Source organism: Protopterus annectens, chromosome 2.part2 (assembly GCF_019279795.1).
Source record: "Protopterus annectens isolate FY-2018-M chromosome 2.part2, PAN1.0, whole genome shotgun sequence".
NCBI classification, from domain to species: Eukaryota; Metazoa; Chordata; order Ceratodontiformes; family Protopteridae; genus Protopterus; species Protopterus annectens.
The window spans coordinates 534,618,118-534,645,786 of NC_056730.1; the positions used below are offsets into that span (position 1 = coordinate 534,618,118).

Below are 27,669 nucleotides of genomic sequence, written 5' to 3' on the forward strand. Positions count from 1 at the left end.
AACTTAGGATGAAGAATTTATACCAATGAAGCTCTCTCAGCTATAAAGAACAAATTTTGAGGTGACTTCACAACCTCATTAAGGTGAACAGGGACATTTACTTTTCTTTCACAACTGACATTTAATTCATTGTCACTAAAGAGATCTCTGATTGCTGTAACTCAGGGAGCACAATGGGAACAAGAGCTTGCACACAAAGCCAAGAAAGCTGAACCAAGTTTAGAATAAAACTGTAGAAAAGAGAAAGAAATGGGGGGGGGGGGTCCTGAACTAAACATTAGCACTGACAAGAGTTTTTAGAAGAATCTAGAACAGAATCTGCCATTAAAAAGGAATTATCAGAAGAGCATATAAAATATTGCATAATAACAATAACAATCAATTAGAGGAGGCTAGAAAGGATTGGGAAGAGAGACTGGATAAGCAATTCACAAAGAAGCAATGTGAGGATATATGTATGTCTCCCAGATATGCAGTAAAATCTAGAAGATTTAGGATTTTTACTTGGAAATGTTTGCACAGATATTTCTATACCTCCAGTAGACTCCAGGGGAGGTGTGATGGGGAAGACAGATAATTGGGAATTTCTGGGAATGCGGTGAATTGGCAGACTTTAAAGATTCCCTGCGGGATGCACTTTCGACTGTCGGAGATGGTGGATGGGTAGATTGGTCTGACGAGGGAGATGATTTTTCTGAGCTATGATACATAATCAGAATTGCCTAGACACAGTAAAGCTTTGCTGTGTCGAATAATGCTGGCTGCCAACAAAGCAATTAGTAGAAAATGGAAGTCAAAATCTAAACCAACTATACTAGAAGTAATGAATATAGTAACTGAGATAAAACAACTGGAACTGAGATCTTTAGGAAAGAGTATGAAAAAGCTACACAGGAAAAAATGGGAACTGTAGGAACAATACATACAAGGGAGGAATGGGGCTTAAAAGGCGGCAGGACTTAAATAAGCTATGTAATATATGACTGAAAAAGACTGGGTAGATTATAAGTGATGTATAATGTTTGCAACTGGGAGGGTGTCAGTATGATTTGTGATGTAAAATGTTTGCAACTAGTATTGTGTCAGTGTGGTTTGTTTTCATTTGTATAAATGCATGACTGCCTATTTAGTAAGTGCTGGTTTAATAAAGATGTTTCTTGTTTACAAAAAAGGCAGGAACTGAATAAATTATGTAATGTTGCTTAGGTTATAAGATATACACCAATATATGTGAAGCGAAATGGTTATGTTAATTATAGTGTGATTACTTTTACATGAATGTAAATTTGCCTATGTCACAAGTAATAATTCAATAAAGATGTTTTGGGGGGGGGACTAAAAATGTAGAAAAAATGACTTTCTATAGTTTTCCTTGCCATATACTGAAACATTTTGCAACCTTCATAATATTTGCTCAAATATGTAAACAGTTTATAAAGATGTCATATTATAAATGATTTAAAAATTATGATTTTATGCAGAAAGAGCTAGGTGAAAGTTAAGAAAACTACATGTACAATTTTCAGGTGACCTGCCCATCAGAGACGTTATGGACAGATTAAAACATAATTGCATGGCGTACCTAATGTAATAGCAATAAATCCAATCAAGATCTGCAGCACAGTGAAAGTAGCTCCGCATCAAAATATGTAACTATAACAGCATTTGTCAAAGGTGTCTGCTACATGCTACTTAAAATGTAAAAGTATTAAGAAGATAGGGCTTCACGTTAAAAATAATCACCATCTTTTGCCATGAGCATCCTCTAACTTTGCTGCTCAACTCTCACTAAGGGGAAAAGGATGTTATTCCTGCCCTAGCCACTGTATATCCACTCACCCTAGAGCCTGGTGCCGTGTGTGTGTGTTTGTGTGTTTGTGTGTGTGTGTGTGTGTGTGTGTGTGTGTGTGTGTGTGTGTGTGTGTGTGTGTGTGTGTATATATAAATACGCTCACGCATGTGAATGCATTGAAACAAGACAGCAGTAGTTAACTAGAATGTAGAATAACAGCTCAGGGCTACAAACCCTTCTTTACTTTATGAAATAAAAATAACCAGCTCTGTACTCATCATAGTTTAGGTTTAGTCCTAATACAAACTCAGGCAGTTTCCACCTGTCTGGATTCTTCGATTTTTCCACACAATGTATCCGGATTGTTTCAGGTTTCTTCAGGATGTCTTTCCTGTTCTACAGTACACTTCCCAGGGCTGCTTTTCCACACATAAAACTCTCCCTACAGTGTGAAGCTCACTTCTCTGATCGCAAGGGTCACAGTCTCCATATTTACTCACTAAACTACCCAGGTCATAGTTTATCAGTACTGTTTACAGGAACTACTTTTCCTATCAGAGACATACCTGTCTTTTTAAAAGTGAAACACAACATTCTAAGTACACCAATATTTGCAATATTATTTGCAATACAGCAGTGTAAACATATCATACTACAATGTTACTTACAATATTATTTACACAGCAATATTGTTGACACATCCTAGGGCAAGACCAGCCACATTATGCTACTCTCTCTCTCTTTCTCTCTCTCTCTCTACTCTCTTTACCAGAGTTGTAGATTGCTCATCTAGCTCCTGGTGCCAATCCACAATCAGGTGTCCTTTAACTCTGTGTTAGGAGTACCACAACAACACCAACAAAAAATCTACTCCCACAATATGGCACTCATCAACTCCAACTTGAGGGGCAAGGTCTGCTCACCCAAATCTCTATCCCCTCATAATAAGCAAAAACAAAAAAAGTCTTCTTCTATTTGCAGACAGGAAACAAAGCCTCTCTGTCTTCTGAAAAATGTAGCATACACTTGTAGCAAGCCGCTTACCACATATTATACCGCAAATGAAGTGCTAAAGCCTTTCAGCCCAGAAATGCACTATCAGCATTCATTTGTGTATTCATGAAGGTAGTACACTACTGAGTGACTGGAATATCCTAATCGCGCCCCCTAACACCTTGCCCCGCAGACGGCTGCCCTACCATGGTTACATGTCTGCTATATACATACATATACACACCGAGCTATTCAGATATCATCATGTTCTTTACACAGCCACCTAAATCAATAAATCAATCCTAATTCTCCCATAACTTTCTAACCTGCTGGTATTTATTCTCTTCTGCCATAAGGTCCCCCTCAAAATCTCATAGGTTCATAGGTGTTTATTAGACTAACTACAAGGGCCTTTTTAAGCATAGCTATGCATCCCAAATGTCTGGTGCCCTTGATAAGTGTAAGCAGTGGCTTGGGAGGTGAAACATTTACAAGCAGGGGCCTGGGGGATGAACCATTTACAGGCTGCCTGTGCCCATTAGAAACATAGGTGACAAACCAGAGATGAATTTCCTGTTCCCCATCCAATTGTCTAATTTACACTTGAATTGGGTTGGGGGGGGGGGGGTCATTGTTTCATATGGATGAGGAGCCTGTTCCAGAGGAGTAGTAGTGGTCTTTGGGATATATACCGGTCTCTCCAGCAGGTCCTATTTATATCAGAAGCAAGGTTAAGTCTTTAGAATGGGTAATTCTGGTGCTGTTTGTTTTGCAGGTATGCAAGAGGTCCATCAGAGTAGGGTCTGGCAATGCCTTGTACGCCAGGCATAGATCTCTCCTCAAAAACCTGTAGGAGATAGAACACAGGGGCCTTGAGGCAGTCTGCATCAGACATTTTACTTACACCCTGTATTCTTTTCATGAGGAACCTCCAACTGTTGGGAATGCCTGGTTAGGTACATACCAAAGGGGACACTGTACTCAATGATAGATCTGAAGAATGCCAAATATAGTAGATCAATGACCTCCTTGGACCCAGATGCCTTACCTTTGTTTATAAATTGCACAACATAGAATGATTTCATTACTACTGTAGACATGTGATGGTCAAAGGCTAGATTACTGTCTGTGTGTCCCCAAGTCCCTGACTATTGGGTCAACTTTTACGGGTGCATTGTGAATATGACAGTTAGCAGAGGTGGATGACTTCCTGAAGGATACTATTATGTACTTCTTGGCATTTAGACCCAGTGGTCTTTAGTCTAGTACACACACATGAACATAATCATACCTATGAAAATATGGAACATGGACAGCATGACAGCACATTACTTGAAATGCAATCTATGTGACAATGAAGACTACTGACTAGAATAAAACATGGCCTTAACATCAGATTCAGTCTGCGTACTTACTTAAAAGGCAACAGAAGATGTGATTCATTTGGCTAATCACATTGTTAAATAAGTAGTACATTTTGGCAGGCAAATTCCCATTCATATTTTTAAAAGGACTTTATTATGGTGCGCATACAAATGTTTCCTTTATTTCAAAGTGCTGTTTAATCAAAGTTTGCTATTTTTTATTTTTATTTCTGTAGAAATTAATCATGAGAAGTTACTAGGCCTACTGGCCCAAGGGACCTTACAAGCCTAGACAAATTTGCAGCACCTACTGCCCCTGTCCAAGAGGGACACAGGTGGAACCCCCAGGGTGAATTTACGGTTACCCATCCAATCATCCATGTTGCACTTGAAGAGGGCCAATGAGGTGCTTTGTTTGACATGAAGTGGAAGTCTATTCCAAAGGTGGGCTAACCTCTGGGAGACAAATCTGTCCCACCAGCAGGTTCTATTGATGTCACATACCAGGTTCCAGTCCCTAGAGCGAGTAACTCGTGTGCCATTTGACTTGTGGATGTGCAGCATTTCCAATAAAGCAGGGTCAGAGATCGCCACTGAGTAGTCCGTATGACACAGAATAAAGTGACAGTGATTTCAACCAATCAACAAAGGATACATATGAAAATATGGAACATGGAAAGCATTGCCTTGAATTTGCCTTGTGAGGAACCTTTGTGGTCTCTCCAATTGCTGCAGGTGCTTTGAAAGGTACATACCAAAAGGGGAGTTGTACTCGATTGTTGGCCTAATAAGTGAAGAGTACAGGGAGGGTTATAACTTCTCCTTTTCAAAAGGCGATGCCCTTACTTATGAGATGGGCCATATAGAATGCCCTTCTTACCACTGTGGAAACATGGAGATCAAATGCAAGGATGCAGTCAACCTGAGTGCCAGATCTCTCACCACTGAGTATATACTTAGGGTATTGCCACTGAAGTGGTAATTTGCAGGAACATCACTCTTACCAAAAGGGATGATTATACATTTTTTTGCATTGAGTTTAAGGCCATGACTTTGGCAAAATTCATTTGCTTGCATAAGACCTTCTTGAAGGATGTTACTGGAGCATTCCTCCCCGGGTCTCCACTGAAAATTGTCTTCGTTCCAAGTTGGACTTTCCTGGTTAACAAATGTTAAATAAATGAATTTAAATAAATAAATGTTGACATCATTTAGAGATTCTATGACTGCAACCAGTTTACAGTTGTCAGCAAACTTTGTCAGCCACAGTCCCTTGGTTTTAGCTTGTACTTCAGAGAAATACATTCTGAGCAGTAGAGGTCCGAGGACTGATCCCTGTGGAATGCCACTGATTAAGGGTTGGATGTTGGAGGTGGATTCCCCTATTTTGACTGTATGGGTTCTATCAGTGAGCCAGTTTGTAACCTACCTTACGATATAAGGGTTGATATCTAGCTGAGAGATTTTGTCAGTAATGCCCGAGTGAGGGATAGTATCAAATGCTTTGGCTAGGTCTAGGTAGGCTGCATGCAGAGATTTCCCCTCATCCAAGGCCCTGGTGACTGTCTCAAAGAAGTCCACCAGGTTTACCAGGCACAATCTCCCTCTGATAAATCCAAACTGGGTAGGATCTAGTGTTTGGAGATTACCTATATCTTTGTTGATAAGTTCCATGATGATTCTCTCCATGGCCTTGCAGAGAAGGCTAATCAGTCTAATAGGGGTCAGTAGAAAAAACACCTTTGTGCAAGGGGATCATGGTGGTTGTTTTCCATTCATTTGTGTCACCCCAGTGCTTAGACTGTGACTGAAAAGAGGACCCAATGGTGATGCTTATTCTTGTTTCAGCCTATGTCGGACGCAGCCTGGAATGTTATCAGGTCCCATTGATGCTGTGTTTTTGGCCTTAGAGAGGGCGTTTACAACCTCCTCTTTAGAGATACCAGGTAGGGGACAAGTGGAAGGGATGTCATAAGGTATGAGTGGCAGGGACAGGGGAATGAAGTTTTCACCAAACCTGTCAGCTAAAAGGTTAGCTATGTCCACCGGCTCAGTATATGTGTTACCATTAACTACCAGTTCAGCGCAGATCTAGGCCTTACCTTTTTGGTTACGGATGTAACTAAAGAACACCTTATGGTTGTCCTTTGTTGAGGAAGCTAACTTGGATTCAAAATTTGCCTTGGAGGACTTCACAAGAAATCTTATATGCTTATTTAAGCTGAGGAGTGTCTCCAGTTTAAAGCTCGCTCCTTCTTATTCTTAGACAGCAGTGTTTTCCTTTTATTGTAAAGGCTGTTAATGGCGGTTGTCCACCAGGTAGGTTTGCTCTTCCTTGAAGAGCTTGTTTTGGTCCTAACAGGTACTGCCGAGTCAATGCAGTTATACAGGTGCTTCTATAGGGCATTGGTGTAGAGCTCAGCATAGTTACCACTTCCGTCTGAGGGAAGAGGTGCAGTGAAGCATCACAATCTGCTTTGGAGAAGTTTTTTTAGTCTAGTTGCTGATGGGGGGGTGTGACAGTTACGTTAAATGAAACTGATTTGTGGTCAGATCACACCAGGGATGAACTCACAGTGAGAGTGCTACACTGGTCTCCCATATTTGTGTACCAGATCCAGGATGTTGGCACCCCTAGTGGTGGTGTCAATCAGCTGGGTCCAGGGCATTCGAGCTGACAAAGTCAAGGATCCTTTGGGCAGGTGAGTTTGAGCACAAGTAATTTACACAGTCAATGCTAGGGTAGTTAAAGTCATCCAAAACCATGGTGTGCAGATGTATCTTCATAGACTCCAGTTGATTCAAAGGGGCAGGGTGGGTGTCCTGATTCATGAAGCAGGTTCTGTAGCTGGCAATGACTTGAACAGGTGTCCTATCTCTAGGGCATCATACTGTTTAACCAATCTGGAGGTATATTTATCTTTGATGACTACTGATACACCGCCTCCTTTAGTTTTCTTGCCTTCTGTTTGTGGTCTGAACGTGTGGAAGTAGTTGTAACCTGGTATAGCTAGGATGCTCTCTACAGCTTTGAACCAGGTCTCTGTGACTGCACAAATGTCTGCGTCCTCCAGGGACAGGACTGCTTCCAGTGAGCGCAGTTTCATGTTAAGACTTCTAGCATTTAGCAGCATGACTTTGACATTGCTTTTGGTTGGCATTTTTACAACGGGAGTTTTTTCCTTGTAACACTGCCAAAACAAGGCACTATGGTGGCAAAAGCCTTAGCCAGTAGCCGAAATCCCAGGGGTGACAGATGAAGACCATCTCTGGCAAAGCATTAGGGCCTGTCGATCATGTCATCCCAGGCTGACAGATACTGGATCCCCTTAGAATTACACCAAAAACTAAGCCAATTATTGAAGTCAGTCATTTTCTGTTTGTATTGAGGCATCATTCTATGTGAAGGCAAAATGCTGCTTAAGACTAGGGACATACCTGCCTGAGACACATAGTCTGAGAGCTCAGTCATGTCTCTCTTCATATAGTCCAGAGAGGTATGTCTCAAGTCGTTCACACCAATATGAACTATGATGGAGTCATAACAGTATCTCTTGTTGACAGACTTGAGTGCATGTGTGATATGACGGATCCTTGCACCTGACAGACAGATGACTGTGACCTTTTCCTTATCCAGACTGGTGAAACGGACATGTGTGTGTCTCATGATGGAGTCACCTATAACTAATATGTTAGGTTTACTGTTTATCCTTATGGGCATGACAGGTAAGACACTGGTGCTTGGGCTATTGTGTGTACTGTGTTCTGCACAGGAAGTATGTGTAGCGTACTTGTGTTTGTGTTTGGGAGGCCTCTTGTGTTTAGGTAAGTTTCTGGTGAGGACCACTCATTTTTTTATAGCATACGCATTTCACAAAACAAGAACTTTAACATTACGGATAAACATTTTTAAAAACAGAGTCCCGTTATGCCTGATCTACAATGGACAGTATTATCTGGTCCTCCTGCCATTGCTAATGTCTGCAGGGAGGACTTCTCCCTAAAGGACATCACAGAACAAATCTGCATCCCATTTCTGGTCAGAGCTGTCTTTATGCAATGGATCCACAGCTGCTTTTAACTTTCAGACCTTACCTTAAAGTCTATCAACAGCCTTCTAAGTACATAACAGGCCAGGTCCTGACAGACTCGTGTCTTCCAGGAAAAGTGCAGTAAGAGACATGAAGTACATTTCTTACTATATGGTACATTTTCAGCCCTTTCTGAAAAGTGATGCCATTCAAGATTTGTGAATTTAACCTACAGTGATATCTCTCCCTAAATAAAATAAGCTACATCACTGGAACAATTTTAGATCTATTTCTATCCCCTCTGACGAATCTGCTATGGAACTTAATATCATGATCATGAACCGCTTTACTAAGCATGGACTCCTTTGTCAGCAGCATGGATTTCAGCCTGCCCACAGTATGACCACAGTTCTACCAGCAACTACAATGACATCCATTTATAAGAACACAAACCAAAGATCTTTTACTTGCTACGCCCTCTGATTTGGCCCAACTCTTCAATTTCATCTCACACACTTTTCTACTGGCAAAACTGCCTTGATGTAGCCTGATAATTGCTTAGTGTGGCAGTTACTTTGAGAAGGATTCTTTTAAAGGAACAGAACCATCTCACACTCATCCCTCACACAACGTCCTCACATGCACGTGACACTGCACTCAGATGACTCTGCATTGATCTGGTCTATATTCTGAGTGTTCATATTCTTAGTAAGAGAATGACGGTCAAATGTCAGTCACTATTACATAAACAGCAATTGCATTCCCCATTTTGAAGGTATCATAATAGTCCCACTTTGTGCTTATATCCCACTCTATCTTCTGGCTATAATACTAATCAATCACACAACAAAATTACAGAACAATTAACAGTTTTTTCATCATTATATTTTCTATCCAAAAGTATGGTCAGCAATTGGGAAACAGGTCTTCCCTGTCAAATAATACACCTTCCTTGTTCTGTCAAATAATACACCTTCCTTGTTCTTGCCATTATATTTTTAAGTAATGTTTTTTGAGTGCAGAGTTAAAAAAGTCATGCAGATTTATAACCCCAGGCTGTTTAAAAAAAGAACGGTGCCTCAAATAAATAGATTTTAATGATGGCAAGAGAATGGACTTTGCGTAAGTCAGACTTATTAAAAGTCTTGCTGAACAGATGGCTTGCAAACATAACTAAGTCAACAAGAAATATCATGATTGTTTGACTAAGCCATGTCCTTTAAACTATCCTGCACCTCTAGTCAACATGACATCCTGTTTCCAGTTCTGCCATCAATGTAGGAAGTTATTTTTTCTCTGAGATGCACTGAAGCAGCTTTAGAATATTAATAGCTATGTTCAAAGTATAGCTTTGCAGATCTAAGTAGCACACACACAAGATTTCTCCACTTGCATTTCACAGTTCAGCGCAGTACTACACTGTGAAATGCACATGGGGATGTACACAGTGAAGCCATTAACACGGTTCCATGCTATATATTTCTTACAATGAAGAGAACCACCCTTCCTTTGGGACCCTTAAAACTGAGCCAGCTTGTAACCATGGAAACATATATGCTTTGCTCAGTACGAAACAAAGAACTAATCTGGACTCTGACTGCTCTTCAGCAACCAAATTACAAACAAGTGCAGCAACAATCCCCAGATAGACATCTACATTTTAATCAACTGTTCTATTACTGCTTTACCAGCAAAAAATGCATATCAAGTAACCTCTTCAAACGCTGGCTGTTTTTATTCTGGAATCAGCCCCCCCAGCTTCCAACAATAATACAGCCTTGAACGCATCTTCATTGGTTTATTCTTGTTGGTAAGCTATATGAAAACTCCTGCATAAGCTAAATCAGAGCAGTGGCAGTGATGTTGCTTCTTCTGCAGTTTTGAATTACATTATTAAGCTTTCTGCAAAACATTCCAGTAGATGGAATGCCATAGCAAATGAGTTAGCTTTTACTTTGGATTAGAAAAAAAATCTGAACAAATTCCTTTCCCTATATAGCTCTTACTTATTAAAAGTGGATACAACAGTAAGAAATGTTTTACCAAGACAGAAACAACATCAAACATGTTAAACACACAGGCACCATTTTTTATACATAGTTGCTATGGAAACAAATACATGAAACAAAGTAACCAATGATTTAACCCCAAAACTATACATGACAAATAGCTATTTCTTTCTTTGACTCTTACCTCTTGGCAGACTCTGTACTGGTCTATTGCCCAGACGGTTGGTACGTGTGTTGCCAGCAGTTGATATTGTGTCAGTGTTGCATTGCAAGCCCTTGCACATATAAGTCGGGTCTTTCCAACAGCATTGTCTCCAACCACTACACATTTGATAGTCTCAACATTTGGCCTCTCATAGTCTGTGTCAATATCCATTGAGGCAGATCTGGAAACACAGAACAAGACACATTACTGTCAAAGTCACACCAACCTCACAACAAAAGGGAAACAGTTGCACCCTCAAAGCTTCAGACATTTACAGTGATTACATTTTGGCACAGCATGGCATGTTTACAATCTCAGAAAGACTAACTACTATGAAAACATTTAGCAGAAATACAACAGTAGCAAAAAATGATATCCCTCCTGTAAAATCAGAGTCTAATTCTCTGCTGTAAGCTGTGTCTTAAGAATGCACTACTGTAACTGGATGCAGTGGGGCACAAGTATTTCTCAGGGCTGGTGGGTTAACTTAAGTTTCTGTTTAAATGCACAATTACTAAACATGTTGGAAGTTCGGATGTGCCACCACAGAGGCAAAAGACAGTGTATCAGGGCTGCAGGATATATAAATAATGGCTGTAAAACCTACAGGTAGTGTTTTACTTAAGTAAATATAAAACCTCAGTGCATAAATACTGCAAGAACCATGCCAGTTGCTTACTACCTGATTACAGCAAAGTTTACTAGGGTAAAAATGCATGTAACCTGCAGCAAATGTGACAGGAGAATATGTCACGGCCTACTTCACAATCGAATACCCAAATGTTCGACTTTCATATGGCCGGGACCATATAACCGAACATTTGAATGTTCGAAAATGTGAAAAAAAAAAAAAAATATACCAACTCTGAGATTGCACTACATTGCGGTAAAGGGAAATCTTCCCATTACGCGCTCTGTGGAGATCCCCATTCAGACTGTTCAAACTTTTAAAAGTTCGATCATATGGTCTCGGCCATATAAAAGTCGAGCTTTTACAAGTTCATCCTTCTGAAGGGGACCCATATATACAGACAGGGGAACACTTCACATAATCGAATTACTGAAATCTCGAATTGCATATGGTCGAGACCATATGATCGAGATTTCAGTAAATCGAATATGTGTAGTGTGTAAAAATAAGAGTTTACTTACCTTAATACATTGCGTGCACACAGAGGCAAGGATTTTTTTCTTCTGCGGTGTTGACAGGAAATGAGAAATCTCCCATTTTGCGCTTCCACATACAGCGCAAGATGGGAGATTTCCCATTTCCCCACTGTAGCGCAATCTTGGAGTTGGTATATTTAAGTAGGGGGGCTTCGCCCCCCTGCAAAACAAAGTTTGTCTTTTTTTTTTTTTTTTGGTTTCGCTTTAGAAGTTCGAGTTTACGAAACTCAATCTTTTGCTTACGGTTATTTGCAGTTCGAGATTTTGTAAATTTGAGCTTCTGAAGTGAATCCACAGACAAACAGACACACACACACACACACGCACACACATGCACACACACTTATTTTTTGGTAACAATCAATAAATATATTACTTATTTTTCATGAAAATGTTGTAGTATAAAATAAAAACAGTGCAATCATACCGACACAACCAATTATCTATATAAAAATGTCAACTATTCATCAGGCAGCTAACATCTAGAATCTAGAGTGCTTTTTAAATGTTGCTCAATGCTTTGCTACTCACAGCATGAAATAATTGAGCTGTGTGTGAAGCACAAAGAGCCTGCAAAATCACTGATCTACTGTACTACAGGACGGGTGATGGGCTCTGTCCCTAGCAATGTGGGACTCAGCAGAGGATAAAAGGGTGGATATCCAAAAGATACAGATGTGTTTGGTATAGTGTACAGAGGGTCAGTCCCACAGTGACTGTGCTACTGAACAACAGCATGGGGAACAAAGCAGCAGAATCATGCAGTCATTGCACCATCAATACCAAAAGATCCAATGAGGAGGCAGATCTTGGCTTACAGAATCAGCATGGTTAAGTATAACACCATGCATAAGGGGCCATCTGTTTAAAGCTTCAGGATCCTAAAATGACTTCTGCCTAAAAGCAGAAGCAATGGGAAGTGAGGAGGTACAGAGATGTACCATCATCTAGCAGTACAGTGCATGCACAACACAGGTAGCAGACAGAAAGGATGCCACTGTCAATGTGCAGTTTACAGATAACGAATCAACAAATTAAAAAACGCTCCGATGCCAGCAGGTTAAAATCAAATGAACCGAGCAGCAGATGAAATTCAAATAAGCCAAACCACTCAGTCCATCCCACAAGTTGAAACGATTTATTTAAGTACCAAAACGAGCTTTTGGTCGGACACGCTCCAACTTTATCAGAAAAAACAGTAAAACAGTGTCTTGCTACAAGCCGTTGTCTTATATACAAAGAATCATTTAAAAATCACATGATCTTTAATTAGTAATGAATTGAATGCTGGCACGCCCACCAACACTGAAACGTGTGGTATGTTGACCGAGCATTCAGTAAAAGCACATACAATCCACCGTTGCATCCATCTTTGAACCTATTTGAACAGATTTGCGAGTTAGATATAAGATATACCCTTAACAAATCCTTATCCAAACAAGCCTGCAGGTACAATATCAGCAAAGATGAGAGACTATTATTAGATTCACTAGCTAATTCTTTAGTGAGGGTTATGCAACCGGACAAGGGTGGAGGTCTGGTAGTCATGAATGAGTCTGATTATGTAAAGAGGATGGAAGACATCCTTTCCTCTGAGTCCTACAAGGAGGTTTCCAGGAACGAATTGAACATAGGCAATTCTAGGGTTTCCACTTACTTTGGCGACATGTTTGTTAGTGGATCCATTGACTTGGACCTACTGAATTTTATATCTCCACCTACATATAAAATTCCTATTATTTTTGGATCACCTAAAATCCACAAGAATCCATTGGATCCACCCATGCGCCCCTTAGTAAGTGCTAGGGGCAGCATTACTTATGCTAGCGCCAAAGTAGTGGACTCCATATTAAAGAAATATGTGGCTACTGAACCTCAAATTTCCAAAGATTCATGGTCTTTCTTGTCCATGATTAATCAGACAACTTACAGAGAAGATAATCACTTTTTAACAGTTGATGTGAAAGACCTATACACATCTATCTCTCATTCAGTTGCCTTAGATTGGATTCCAGTTTTGTTGTCCAAAAAACAGGCCCCTGCTAAAGATATTCAACTAGTGACTGAATTGCTGGACATTATATTGTCCAACAATTTTGTTTCTTTTAACAACAGATTATATTTACAGTTGATAGGAGTACCAATGGGTTCCCCGTGTGGTGCCAGTGTGGCCAATTTGGTCATGGCATACTGGGAGAGGGAGTTTATTTTAACTAATCCATTATTTATGGATAAGGTAGTGTTATATACACGATTTCTTGACGACATCTTCATTATCATGAAAGGTGAAGAGGAGTCAGCTATTTCTTTAGTTGACGTTCAATTCTTCGACTAATTTCTTACAATTTACTTACAATTTTTCTTTAGATCGGGTAGCTTACCTAGATGTAGATCTCTTGAAGGACAAAGAAAAAGGTTGTTTTGTAGCTAAGATTTACAGGAAGGAATCTTTTTCCAATAGCTACATTCATTTTGACAGTTGCCATCCTTTATCTCAAAAACGATCCATTTTTAAAGGTCAACTCGTCACAGCTGCCCACATGGTATCAAGAGACAGCGACTTTGAGGAAGAATGTGCTTTCATGGCAGACCTTTTCTCTAACAGGGGCTACCCGCAAGACCTCATTAAAGATCTGTTACAGGAGGTCCATAATAAGAGAGCCACTGGGGTATATGCACCTATTTTAAATCAAAATACGCCTGATAGAGCAATATTTGAAGTAAGGAAGGATGAAGCTTTCCCCATGTCATATAGTTTTATTTTAACATACAGTTTGGATGCTAGGGAGATTTTTGCTATTATATTGAAAAATTGGAATTTGATTACCCAGGATGTCTCCATCTGCAAAACTTTGGTAGAACTACCCTGAATAGTGTTCAAGAGAGTTTTAAACATTAAAGGAATTCTAGAAGGAAAATCTAAAATTGTAAACAACAGGAATGGAATGTATAAGTGCAATATGTGTCGCTATTGCGGCTATATAAAGACAGGGATGAGATTTACTATCAGGGATAAGGTGTTTTATCTAACAGGTAGATTTAATTGCTGTAGTACACAAGTGGTGTACTTGGCACAGTGTTCTGGTTGCCCTGAATTTTATGTTGGGAAAACCAACAGAAAATTGCAGGAACAAATTTATGAGCATCTTTATGCTATCAGGAAAGGCAAGACGGACAATGCTTTAGTCAGACACATAGCAGAATATCAGACTTATCATTTCTTGTTTTGCATTATCGACCAGGTGAGATCTGACTTTGGGGGGGGGGGGGGTCTACCTCCCTCCTTTTAGAAAGCAGGGAGTTATTGTGGCAACTTAGGTTGGATGCTTGTCATACCCCAGGTCTCAATGGCATGTTATCCATTACTTGTCTTTTGAAACTTAAAAAGTTGAACAGGTAGTTTACTGATGCTATTCCCATGTGTTTTCGTTCTATCCATTTTAGTTATTTTTGGTCATGAACACTACTGGATTTATATAGCAGATAGGCAGGAGTCAAACCTCTTAATTTAATTATTTAACATAATATTAAATATACTTTTAATATATTTTTCTTCTAAACCAGCAACACTGTATATCTTTGCAGCCTTGTGTAGCAGGGCTGATTGCTTAGGTCCGTCCAGTATGGCCTTTTTTGTTACACAGCAATATTGGTGCCCTATAATTATTCTTTATAAGGCCACTGGGTAGCACAGTATCGGACTTAGGACAGGGTTTTGGTTTATCATTTTTCCTTCAGTTGGGTTACATACTTAGGATAGGAATGGAATCTATATAGTCACTTGGTAGGAGTTATATTGTATAATTTATATATTTTTTACGTTGTACAAATTTTGTTGCATGTTCTTTACGTTGATTGCATGAATTGCGCTTACTTTTTACAGAATATGTCATCTGCATGTACTTTTTATTTTCAACACATATTTTGACATACTAGCTCTGTAGGGATTTAGTATGTTTTATTCATTTGTTTGTGCTGACTTTCGTAGCGTTGTCAGTTGATGCTTACTTAGTTTTTCACTTTTTGGCCCTTTAAGGCACTACCTGGGTTTATTAGTCAGTTTCTCAGGTATAAGTACGCACCAATTGTTTCTTTGGAACAAACACTGGGTCTCCTTCATGATGAAGGGAAAATCTTGTAAAAGGGCACTTTTACATTAGTTTTCTGATGCCATTTATGTTGTATTATATGAGTTGTAACTGATTTTATATTTTAACTGCTGATATTTTACTGAATGCTCGGTCGACATACCACAAGTTTCAGTGTTGGTGGGCGTGCCGGCATTCAATTCATTACTAATTAAAGATCATGTGATTTTTAAATGATTCTTTGTATATAAGACAACGGCTTGTAGCAAGACACTGTTTTACTGTTTTTTCTGATGAAGTTGGAGTGTGTCCAACAAAAAGCTCATTTTTGGTGCTTAAATAAATCGTTTCAACTTATGGGACAGACTTAGTGGTTTGGCTTATTTGAATTTCATCTGCTGCTTGGTTCATTTGATTTTAACCTGCTGGCATCGGACCGTTTTTTAATTTGTTTTCAGCAGTTTTTTGCCTTTTTGGAGTTTGCCTTTGTGAGATAAAGAATCAACTCAGGGTTGCAGGAACGACCAGACATTGCATTAAAGAATAACAACAGAGGTGAAAGGCTAGCAAATCAGAGTTGTAAAATCCACAGTTGCTACATTTATGCACAACAGCAGAGGTGAAAGTCTAGCGACTCTGAGATGTTGGATGCAATGATCACTGGATTACTGCACAACAGCAATACAGGGCTTAATCCTGCAGTCATTACATTAGTGCACAGCAAGTACAGGTGAAAGGGAACCAGAACTGTGACAGAGGCAAAATCAGCAGCACAGGGCTTCTAAACCCCACAGTGGCTACATTACTATAAGGAAAACAGTAGTCAGACAGGGCTGCTTAATTTTACAGTCATTACATTAATACAGGGAGAACAGCAGCAGCACAGGGACATTTAATCCTACAGTCAATACATTATTACTGCACAAAAGTCGAGGTGAAAGGACAGCAGCCCAGAGTCGTAGAAAGAAAAATACTTCTTTGTCTCTGTTAGCCAGGAAAGTCTAATCAGGCAAAATGAAGTCAGTGAAGAAAAGGTCAAGGAAATAACTAAATGCAAAATATCAGTGAAAATACAGAAAACATTTCTTTGTATGACAATGTGAAAACAATGACTGGGACTCATAGATATTTAGTGCAATGTACAGTGTGAAATAGTGTGCTTTATAACAAGCCAAAGGGTGTGGGTGATTCAGAAACACAGAGTGACTATAGAAGGATCAAAATAGCATGGTATGCAGCACACATTAATAAGTACATAATGATATGGAAATGAGGAGCTCCATGTAAATGAGCTACAATGTGTATGAACAGCAGACTGACTCAGAAACATAAAACTGATGAGTTGTGCCATGGCACGTATGCCTTCTCCATGCTGAGAATCATGGTGTACATGAGGGCAGCGATTCCTGCAGTCGCAGCAGTTACAATTTAGCAGCAAGTGTTACTGGATACTCTTGCAGCCAGTGTCCAGTGCTGAGCACCACAGTCAGCCACACCAACACAAGAGGTGCAGACAGTACCCGACATATTAACAGATGAATGACCAGTGGATTCTGAACCTGTAAGTTTAAGTAAAGATTGTTAGAAATCTTGTCAAACTGTGTCACTAACAAGCAGAATTGAGGGGGGGGGGTGGTATGCCCATTCCTGTAGCTACCATGGTATGTGCAGCTTAAATATCCTAGCTATAAGGGACGTTTTAGTGACCTACTGGATAAATGTTAGGGCATCACTAGGATCAGCATTACGAATCATGAAGTCAGTGTCTCAATATTATACTGCAGCATGCAGTGACATTACACTGCAGCATGTTGAGACATTATACTGCAGCACGTAGCGACATTATACTGCAGCATGTAGAGGAGCATATCTAGTTCCTTTGATGTGCAGAGGAAAGAAAAAACACTATGCAGGCATTTTACATTGTCCACTTCTCTGATGTTATGGGAGTCACTGATTGCACACACATTGCTATCAAGGCCCCACCTTGGTCAGAGGGGCTATGTTACATCAACAGGAAGGGCTTTCATTCCTTTAACTGCCAAGTGGTCCGAATCCAGAGGTCCTTATTTATAATGTCTCCATGTGCCACCTGGACAAGTCTCATGCTTCCATCCAATCTACATCAAAGGTTAAAGTGAGCAGACTTCCCCAAAGGGTCATCTAGATGGTAAATGCACATACACAAAGGCTACACTGACAGGTCTGTATACACAGGTACCATGCAAGAAGGCAGTAAGCCACATATAATATGTTGTCTATTGTGTGTTGCAGGTGATGCTGAATATGTCCTACAGACCTGGTTGATGACCCTCATCTGCATCCCCAAAGACCATCCAGGAAATGTCCTATAATGTGGCACATGCTAAAACATGCAACATAGTGGAGCAGGTGTTTGGCCAACTCAAGAGACACTTCCATTGCCCAGAAACATCAAGAGCAGCATTACAATAAAGTTCTGAAATCAGCAGTAAGATTTCTGTCGTATGTGCAGTGTTGCACAACATAGTACTGTACAAACACATAAACAGGCAGGTTATCATCTTGGCAGGATTTTCCATACCCAGAAGAGTAAAGTGCTGAGTCAGGTGAGAAAGACACATCAACAATGCCACTACCAAGACACAGGTAGGTGCAATACATTGCAACATTACCAAAGAGGCAGACTACAGTCCACAATGATTAGCCATGACACAGACAATACAGAATAATCAAAATAAAATGATGCATACCTTATCAAACCAAGGCTGTGCAGGACAGTATGTAGACTTGCCACACTGTGAATTACACATAACCATATCCACAGAGGCTGGGATGGCCAGGTCACAATCATCATGACTTGCACATGTGTTTGGCAGCAACACCATGACAAGCGGCTGCAACATCATAACATGGGGTAGAATCATTGGAGTGGCTAGGGAGTAATAGTGAAAGATGGCTGTAGCTCTATGAGATGAAGTACAGTCAAGGGATGTGGGCATAACAGCCACATACCTTGACAGACACTGAATATACATTATTATGCTGTGCTCAATATTCCTAATTTCTCTAATATGTACACTAGTGCAAACTGTTAATTATGTTTATTTTTGATGTATTTGAAGCTTTTCTCCCTGGGCTTCTATTGAAAACGGGTACTTTTTGCCCAGTCATGCTTTCATGAAGCAAATATCAAATAAATAAATATTCTAGGAGGTTGTGGGGAGTCTAGGATCACATTCTCCAGATGTAGGGTCAAGCTACTATGCCATGCCAATAAATACATACTCTAGGAGGTTGTGGGGAGTCGGGGATCACATCATCCATATGTAGGGTCAAGCTGCCATGACATGAAAATAAATAAATTCTCTAGGAGGCTGTGGGGAGTCAGGGATCACATCCTTCAGATGTAGGGTCAAAGCTGCCATTACATGCCAATAAATAAATACTCTAGGAGGTTGTGGGGAGTAAGGGATCACATCCTCCTGGTGTAGGGTCAAGCTGCCATGACATGCCCGTTCTTGCCATCCACTGTCTTGTGTTGGGGCTGGCTGCAGTCCATGGCAAGGACAGGGTAACACTATGGGATTGTGAGCAATCTCCCTGGCATGCATACCGTGTGCTGATCTTGATGAAAGCCATTAACCATAACAAGATTGTTGGCCATGAACAGGGCTGACAGCTTGTGGACCCATATGTGACAGGGATGAGGTAGAACTACAGAATTGTGCAAGACCTGTATACTGCAGATCAGTTGGTCCAAATGGAGACATGATGAAATAAGCAAGAAATGGAGAGAATTGCTGGAAATGGATTCATCTTCAAGTCTTGGTAAGTACCTTCATGTGCTGGACCCTGTTTTCACAAAATCTCACAAGATGACACCGATATATAAACTGCACCTTATACAGCATATATCATCTTGAGAGATGAGTTAAAAAGTTAAAAAGACAGCTGGGTACCTAGGTCCCAGGATAAAAAGTGCTCAATCCTGGTGTACACACTGGTGCCAGGACTGGAAATAAATGGCAGCGTAGAATCCTCAAAACAGGGAAACATTGCTACAATGAGGTTAGCCCAGGCTCAGGGGGAGGATGCCCCCATGTTACAGAAGGAAGTAGTAGTCATCCACAAAAACCAACAGGCCAAAAAAAGAGCCATAAAGATGTCAGAGTGGACTATTGAGAAAAAGGATGACATCATGTATTTTTACGTAACACCACAAGCAACAATGTAAAGAAAACAACCACGAACGCCTGGTTGTAATAGCTGAAACAAATGACAAAATCCTCGGCTCGAACTGGAAGAACGTAGTTTATTGCAAACAAGACAACCACCAATATTCACAGGTTAAGCGCTTTCATCTGAATGAAACCAGACTTCCTCAGAACTGAGGAAGTCTGGTTTCATTCAGATGAAAGCGCTTAACCTGTGAATATTGGTGGTTGTCTTGTTTGCAATAAAGAGGAAGTCTGGTTTCATTCAGATGAAAGCGCTTAACCTGTGAATATTGGTGGTTGTCTTGTTTGCAATAAACTACGTTCTTCCAGTTCGAGCCGAGGATCATGTATTTTTAGTATTATGCAAGAATCCTGAAATTTCCAGATATTCAAAAAGATTAAGTGATAAATTAGAGGAAAGAAAAACACTTGCAGAAGAAAAACTGTCAAAAGCTTCAAATAAAAACTGACATTCATTAATACAACAGATCCATGAAAAACATTAAGTAGATGAAAGCACTTTGAGACACCTAGAAAATGAAAGAACAGAGGAAGTGCAAAAATATAAAAAAACAAAACCCAGAGAATTTTGAAAGGTATTAAAAAGAAACATGGACATGGGAAAGAAAAAGAGATCTGACATGGTGTAACATCTATGCAGCCAAACTAATCAATAGAAAAAAGCAGTTCCCAAGATATTTGAAGAGAAATATAGGCGAAGGCACAAGGAATGTACAACATAGGATTGTTGAGGTAAAAGTTAAACAAACAGAAACTAAAGTTATGGATTACATGTGAAGTGAAGGATTTAGTGTAGAACATATAACACAGGTAATATTACCACATAATGGGAACAAGGAGTTCCCAAATAAAGGAGAAACAGGTGGAACGGGAGGTATCTGATGAATAAATATGGACATGGGAAAGAAAAAGAGACCTGAAGTGGTGCAATATTTATGCAAAGGATAAAGCACAGCTAATCAACATAAAAAGCAGCACCATAGATATTTGGGGAGAAATACAGGCAAAGGCACCTGGATTTGGAAAATTTCACAATGCAAAAAGTAAGAAAACAAAGGGGGAGAAGAATTAGTAACGGAGAAGTTAAAGAAATAGAAACTGAAGTTATGGATTACCTCCAAAGAGAAAGATTTAGCACAGAAAATCCAACACAGGTAATGTCACAGTATGACATAACAATAGGACCCCAAATTAAGGAGAAACAGGTGGAGTGTGAGGCATCTAAAGACTTGTCACATAATGATGCTCCAGAACCTTCTGTAGGAAAGTGGTACAAAAGTTCAGTTGAAGTGCACAGCAAGAGAACAAACGGAAAACAATGGCAACTCTGACACAGACAATTTTTTGGAGTGATGGGCCAATGAGCTCCCATACGAAGGAGCAGCAGATGATGCAGGATGCATCTGAAGATGGTGTGCCACAGAAAGATGTTCTGGAACTTTCTGTAGAATGCCCAAAGGAAATGTAGAGCAAAGAATGTGCTTTCAGTTCAGAAAGAAATGATCTATGGGAAGATTAAACAGAGATGGATAGACATATTAAGATCGATGAAAAAAAATTATTACAGAAAGTAAATTAAGACCCAAAACATTAGAAGTCTGGTAAAACAGATGACTAAAGTAATCAGGACTATTAAGAGAAACTGACATAACAGAATAAATAAGATATATTACCATGCAGCTAAATTAATAACAGATAAAGTCTTACCAAAAAAAAAAAAAAGAGCAATAAGAGAAAGGAAGGGAAGAAATAAAATGCCACCATGGAAGCAATGAATGGAGAAAATTATAAAGCAAGTATGACAAGAAGTGCCAATGTTAGAAGAATATACAAAAGGAAACATCAGCAAAAATACTCAGAAAGAAAAATGTGGTAAAAGCAATGCATGGCATCAAAACAAAACAGGATACATCATACAGTATTGCAAACAATAAACTAGATATCAGCACAGGCAGAAAAAAACTTTGAAGATATGCAGATAAACAAAGTACAAAATAAGGAATTCATTGATGACCCAAGAAAACTTCATAGAGAACAGGGAAACAAAACAAAAGGAAGAGAAACATCACCAAAAAAAAAATAGATACATTTTGGAGAAATTTTTATGAAGACCTTGTGGAACATAAAGATGCTGAATGGATAGAAAAATTAAAAGAAACAGTAAGGGGTTCAAATGTAGATGATATGAAATGAGTTGAAGTAACAGCCAAAGAAATTGAAACAAAATTAAGTAAAGCTCCTAACTGGAAAACCTCAGGGCCAAATTCAGGACCTAACTTCTGGCTAACTTATTACCATCTTTCTACAAAGACAGCCCTGAGAAAGAATTACTTATATGCCCATCCCTCAGACACCAACCTGGTTAACAAGAGGAAAAACAATATTCCTCCTTAAGAGTGAATTTGTACGCCATCCTAAAAAAGCATAAAGCAATAACTTGCTTTCCCATGATGTGCAAACTATACACTGGAATTGATGCTGACAGAGTTCATCATCATTCAGAAAACAACTCAATCATGACAACAAAACAAAAGAGTAATAAAAGAGAGTAAGGTGAAGCAAAGGATTACTTGTTGCTAAATAAAGCCACAACAGAGAATTTTTAAAAAGGAAAGAATCTAAGTATGGCATGTATAGATTACAAAAAATCATTTGACAGCATCCCACATTCATGGATAAAGGATATACAAGATTCATCTTACATTGATCAATTACATTACAGTGACTATGAAGCAGTGGCAAGCCACTTTGCAGCAAAGCCATGACAAAGGGCAAATTATTATCCTTGGGATAAAAATTAAAAGGAGGATATTTCAGGGTGATTCCTTGTCATCACTGTTTTTTTTTTCTTGCACTTAATTCATTAAGCAGTTTACTTAAGAGATTGGGCCAAGGTTATAGTTCCCAGCTTCATGAAAACGACCTTGTTTAAAGGCTTCTTATCTACTTTTTGTGGCTCACTGAAAACTGTACAGTTCATCAGACAGGGAGTTGACTTCAAGAGGTTAAAACTTTCTCAGATAATAGAAGAATGTCACTTGGTCTTGAGAAATGTGAAAAAGCAGCATTTAAAGCAGGTAAGATGCAGTACCAAGAAAACACCACTCTTGGACTAGACTGTGATATTTAGGACTTGATGAAGGTTCAGCAATAAAACATGAATAAATGCAAATAAAACTCAGTAAGGAATACTTTAGAAGACTAAAACTAATTCTGGAAACAGCCTTGACATCTAGTAATAAAGGCCAAGCTAGAAAGCAGTATTGAATCAGTTGGACAGGAAATCAAGATAAATGCTTCACACTTATTAAATGATATACAAAAATCAGTGTATACCAGGATTATATACTCCTCGTTCTAAAGAAGGTATGGACATCCTCAAAATTGATTACATGTATAGACCTGCCGTTGTGGAATTGCATTCATGTCTGCTGACCTCACCAGATCTAAACAAAGTGATAGTTTTAAGACATGAGGAGAAGGAAGCTAAGATAACGTCCGTGCTTAGTTTAGCAGAAACATATCAGTTTCAAGCAGGAATGGAAATCAAACAAGAAGTACTCAAAAATCAGACAGCAACTGAATGAAAGAATATAAGGAGAAGGATCAGATAAGAAGAAAAGAAATGTGGAAAAGGCATAAATATTGTGGCAAGTACAGAGATCTGCTAGAACAACCTCATGCGGATCAGGAACTGATGCAGGAATGTTTAAGGAGAGATGAACTGAACCCGAAAGATGAAAGGTTAATAATGGTAGCCCCAGGTAGTGGCCTATGTACACATTGGTTTACAAAGTCCACTGAACATGTTGGAGAAAGAGACAAATGTAGATTCTGTAAAAAAAAAAAAAAAAAAAAAAAAAAAAAAACTGGAAAAAGCCACACATCTTGTTGATGGGTGTGATACACCCATATCATAGGGCCTGTGTACTGAAAGGCCCAATAATGTGACAAAACTGTTTCTTGGGAAAAGTACAAACACTACAATATTGAAGTAGTTGAGAAGCACTGGAAACATGAACCACAGAGCACTGTAAAGAATGATGAAGTTTACATCACATGAGATCACACACTGCCAACAGTTAAGATAAACAGATATATTAGTCCAGGGGGGAAAAAGACAATACTAGCACTGACCATTAAAATTGCTGCATTCAGTAATTACAGTGTCTTACACACAGAGAGAAACATAAAGTCATAAAATACCAGGATTTGCACACAGAAACAAGAGCAATTTGGAAGAAGGATACCCAGAGAACTCCAATAGCAGTAGAAGCAACAGGTCTAATAAAAAATAATTTACAATTGTATTTAGACATGCTACCAATACATGTAACACCATATGAATTACAGGAGTCAGTTCTGGGCATACTGCGGGTGCTTCAATAAGCACTTTTGGCTAACATCATAGAATGAAACAATACTAATTTCATGAACTTTAATCATATCCTAACTTAAGAATGGGGTCCATTCCATAATACCCTGACTTAGGAAAAGGGTCTATTCCAGTTATAGTATCAGAAACTCAAAAGACTATGAGAAATTAAACCAAGAGTGCCATCAGCTATAACCTGGACAACATCCCCAGTTGAAAGTGGGAGGTTGTCTAGCTGCAGGTGACACTTTGTCCACTTCTCCAATGGTATCAAGCAGTCTGACATCCGTATCATCTTGACCACAGGTATGGAAGGCATGGCCCCTGGATGCAGATCAGAGGGCATATGCAACATCTTACAGAGGCACCAATGGTGGGAAGATCTGCCACCAGTGACCACAATAGCATTATCCTCTCCTTATCCTTATATTCCACATCTTTTTGCACTTGTTCGCATTACCCCAGAATCCAGAGAGCACACTCACCATCTCAACAATGTTGCAGGTAGTAGCCAAATGTGCCTGGATCACTGAACTGCTTTCATCCAACCTACACCAAAGGTCAATGTGAGGGGATTTCCAAAAGGGTCATATAAATGGTTAATGCACACAAACAAGGGATACACAGCTAAGTCTATATACACAGGTACCAACAATGGTCCTGAAGTCATGACAGTGTTTAACTACCTCCACATCAATCTCCTATGCTGGGTATGCACAACGAGGCAATGCACATGTTAGATGCTGTGTGCATTGAGGACACAGGAGAAGGCTGAGTGGCTCACAGATGGAAGTTGTCCATCATTAACCTGGTGAGGCTGTGTACACAGCAAGTACTTTTAGAGGGACCTCTTTAATGATGGATGTACCTGACCCCACCCCCTGTAGTGATGAAAACTGTGCTACTGTGCCACTGGTTCACAGATTCATACATCAGTACTTAGACTAACTGCCCTTGTGGGCCATTTTAAGCCTAGTCAATTATCCCATTTGAGAATCAAACTGTGCACACTTGTGCTTGTAAGGCAAACATCTTAATTATTATACAGTCAAAAGGGAGCAAAACAGTGCAGAATATGACCAGTAATCCCAAAATAGCACTGGAGGACCAATTATGCCAACCCCCAACCCCATCCCACTACCTATTACATGAAAAGCAAGACCACAGACCACTGGACTGTGATACAAGCATACCACCATTACCATCAAACCAATGTGTTCTGCTAACATCAGCACTATGTTGTCCTGTTATGCTGAACCCTCCACAAATGGAACCTAGGAGAGCAGGAACATTCATGGCACTGTTGTCTGCTCATACCCATACAGCCCTAAAACTCCCTTAGCACTGCAAGTCAAACTACAACTATAGTGCATGTTAACATGAATACTTTTGTGTGCAGCTTGTTACAGAAACAGACCAGAGGTGCCTATAAAGACAGATATGCAAGGCAGGCCAAGATCAATCCTTCTCCTCAAATGCAGCAGAGTGTGATAAACAGTACTGTAGTGGATACTACTAACCTGGTATGTGCTTGTGTTTGCTGCCAGCTAAGCTTCCACATCTAAATCACTCCCTGGATATGAGGGGTCACTGGCCGGAGACTGACACCAAAAAACTCTTCAGTCTCGATGTGTTTTTAGGTTCATCTCATGTGATAGCCCTATCTGTCAAAATGTCCTGTGCCTTTTCATTTGTATGGAGGATCACATTTTTAACTTTGTGTTGTACCAGTTGCACAAGCCTATTGGAGCTGTCCATAGCATTTACATTCTGCACAATCCTTGCCAAATGTGTCCCAATACTGCTTGTCTGCAGCAGCTTTACCCAGGAAGTGCATGCCATCTGTGTCCACAGGACCTGCAGTAAACTTCATTTTCCAGAGTTGTGAACTTTTCCAGCCATTGTCTCCCCCCAGGTGGCCATACCAGTACATGTACTTCTGTGGGAAAAATGTCAGCTAGTGTGTGTATAGATATGATATGCTCTGGGATGGCTATAATCATGGTCACTGATATGCACTCATTTATAAACTTTAAGTAATGCTATGCACAACTTTGCCACTCATATCACTTTTGCACTGTACTTATGGCTTCAGGCTCCCACCCTCCTTTATGTACCTGTTTATCTGCCACAGTTAGTGTCATGGCAGTGATACTGTTGCCACACCTCAACATCGGGTGTTGGAAATCTCAAACACATGGATATGTTCTTCACAATGTCTGCAATCTACACAGCTGCCCCCAGGCCACAGGCAGATGGTGTAGTGCCAAGCCACTGCCCTGAATTCTTGGTTACACATACACCATGCCAACTGACAATCATTAGATGTTTGTTGTTCTTGCTGAAGTACTTTTATCAGGAACTAATCCTTTCCCACACTCTGTAACTTCTTCCTTAGCACTGTAAAGCTGCAAGGCTACATTTTTCTCAGCTGAAATCCATTTCTTCTACAACTGTAGAGTAATGAGCAGGTTTGCACAAAATGACGATGCTGCATCATACTGTACTGCAAAGGAACAATTACCATGACACTTTAAGCTAGCAAACTTACTTACGGCTACTGTTTCTGAATCCCTGTCACAGCATACTGTGCCACTCAGATATGCTGGCAGCAGCCATGCACGTTGCAAAGACTACAAGGCACGTGACCAGTATCCTGTTGCATATAGCATAGGTGCTCTTAAAGGACTAAGGTACAGTACTACAGAGCTAAGGCAGTGACACAGTTCAGTGCAATGTTCAGCGACAAGATATCTAAAAATATGAATCCAGCTGCACAATGCTACAAAATATTCTTTTGCTTTCTGCCGAGGGGCTTAATGCCAGGTATGTGCTCATCAGGATAATGACCAATTCCACTAGTATCCCCCTTTCTGGTGAGCAGTGCCAGCATTAGAGGAAATGACACCCTAAGCTGCTTCAAGAGTGGGAGGCAGAAAACAAGGAGAGACAGCCAGAGATCTACTGTAAGTGCTTTTCTAATTGTACTTATCTTACCCGTTTTACATGTATACTTAAGACTGCACACTTCCCAGTGGTGGATGGGCATAAATGAACTGAACACAAATGGATGCTGCAGAAGACAGGAGCAATACTGAATGTAGAGGCCAGCAAATTTGACATAGCAGGTACCATGGAAGGGGAGACCTCATCACTACAAATGCATTTATTCTTCTCTGACAAGTAGATTTACCCCGTCAAGAGACACTGGGGTGGTGCAGTTCATCATGGCACAGAGTGGCAAGAAAACAATCAGGACAGGGTGCCAGTCTACCTCAGGATACACCCACATATAGTGCCCACACCTACAAAAATTTGAGAACTGTCAGTCCACCCATGGCATGTCCTAAATTCCTAAGATAAAGCATTAAAACAGTAAACTATGTAATATGCTCCTGTCCTGACTGGTTTCCTTCATATTATCT

The 27,669-nt window shown here is 39.8% G+C and overlaps 1 protein-coding gene across 1 annotated transcript in view; it reads right to left on the minus strand.

Annotated features, from left to right (window-relative positions):
* The window catches only part of LOC122795967 (rho-related BTB domain-containing protein 2-like), a 1,395,721-nt gene that overhangs the window by 1,028,472 nt on the left and 339,580 nt on the right, over positions 1-27,669 (minus strand). Inside the window, exon 2 of the mRNA XM_044064449.1 lies at positions 10,374-10,575. Coding sequence (XP_043920384.1) covers positions 10,374-10,565 — 192 coding nt within the window. The 5' untranslated portion in view covers positions 10,566-10,575. The remainder of the gene's footprint in view (positions 1-10,373; positions 10,576-27,669) is intronic.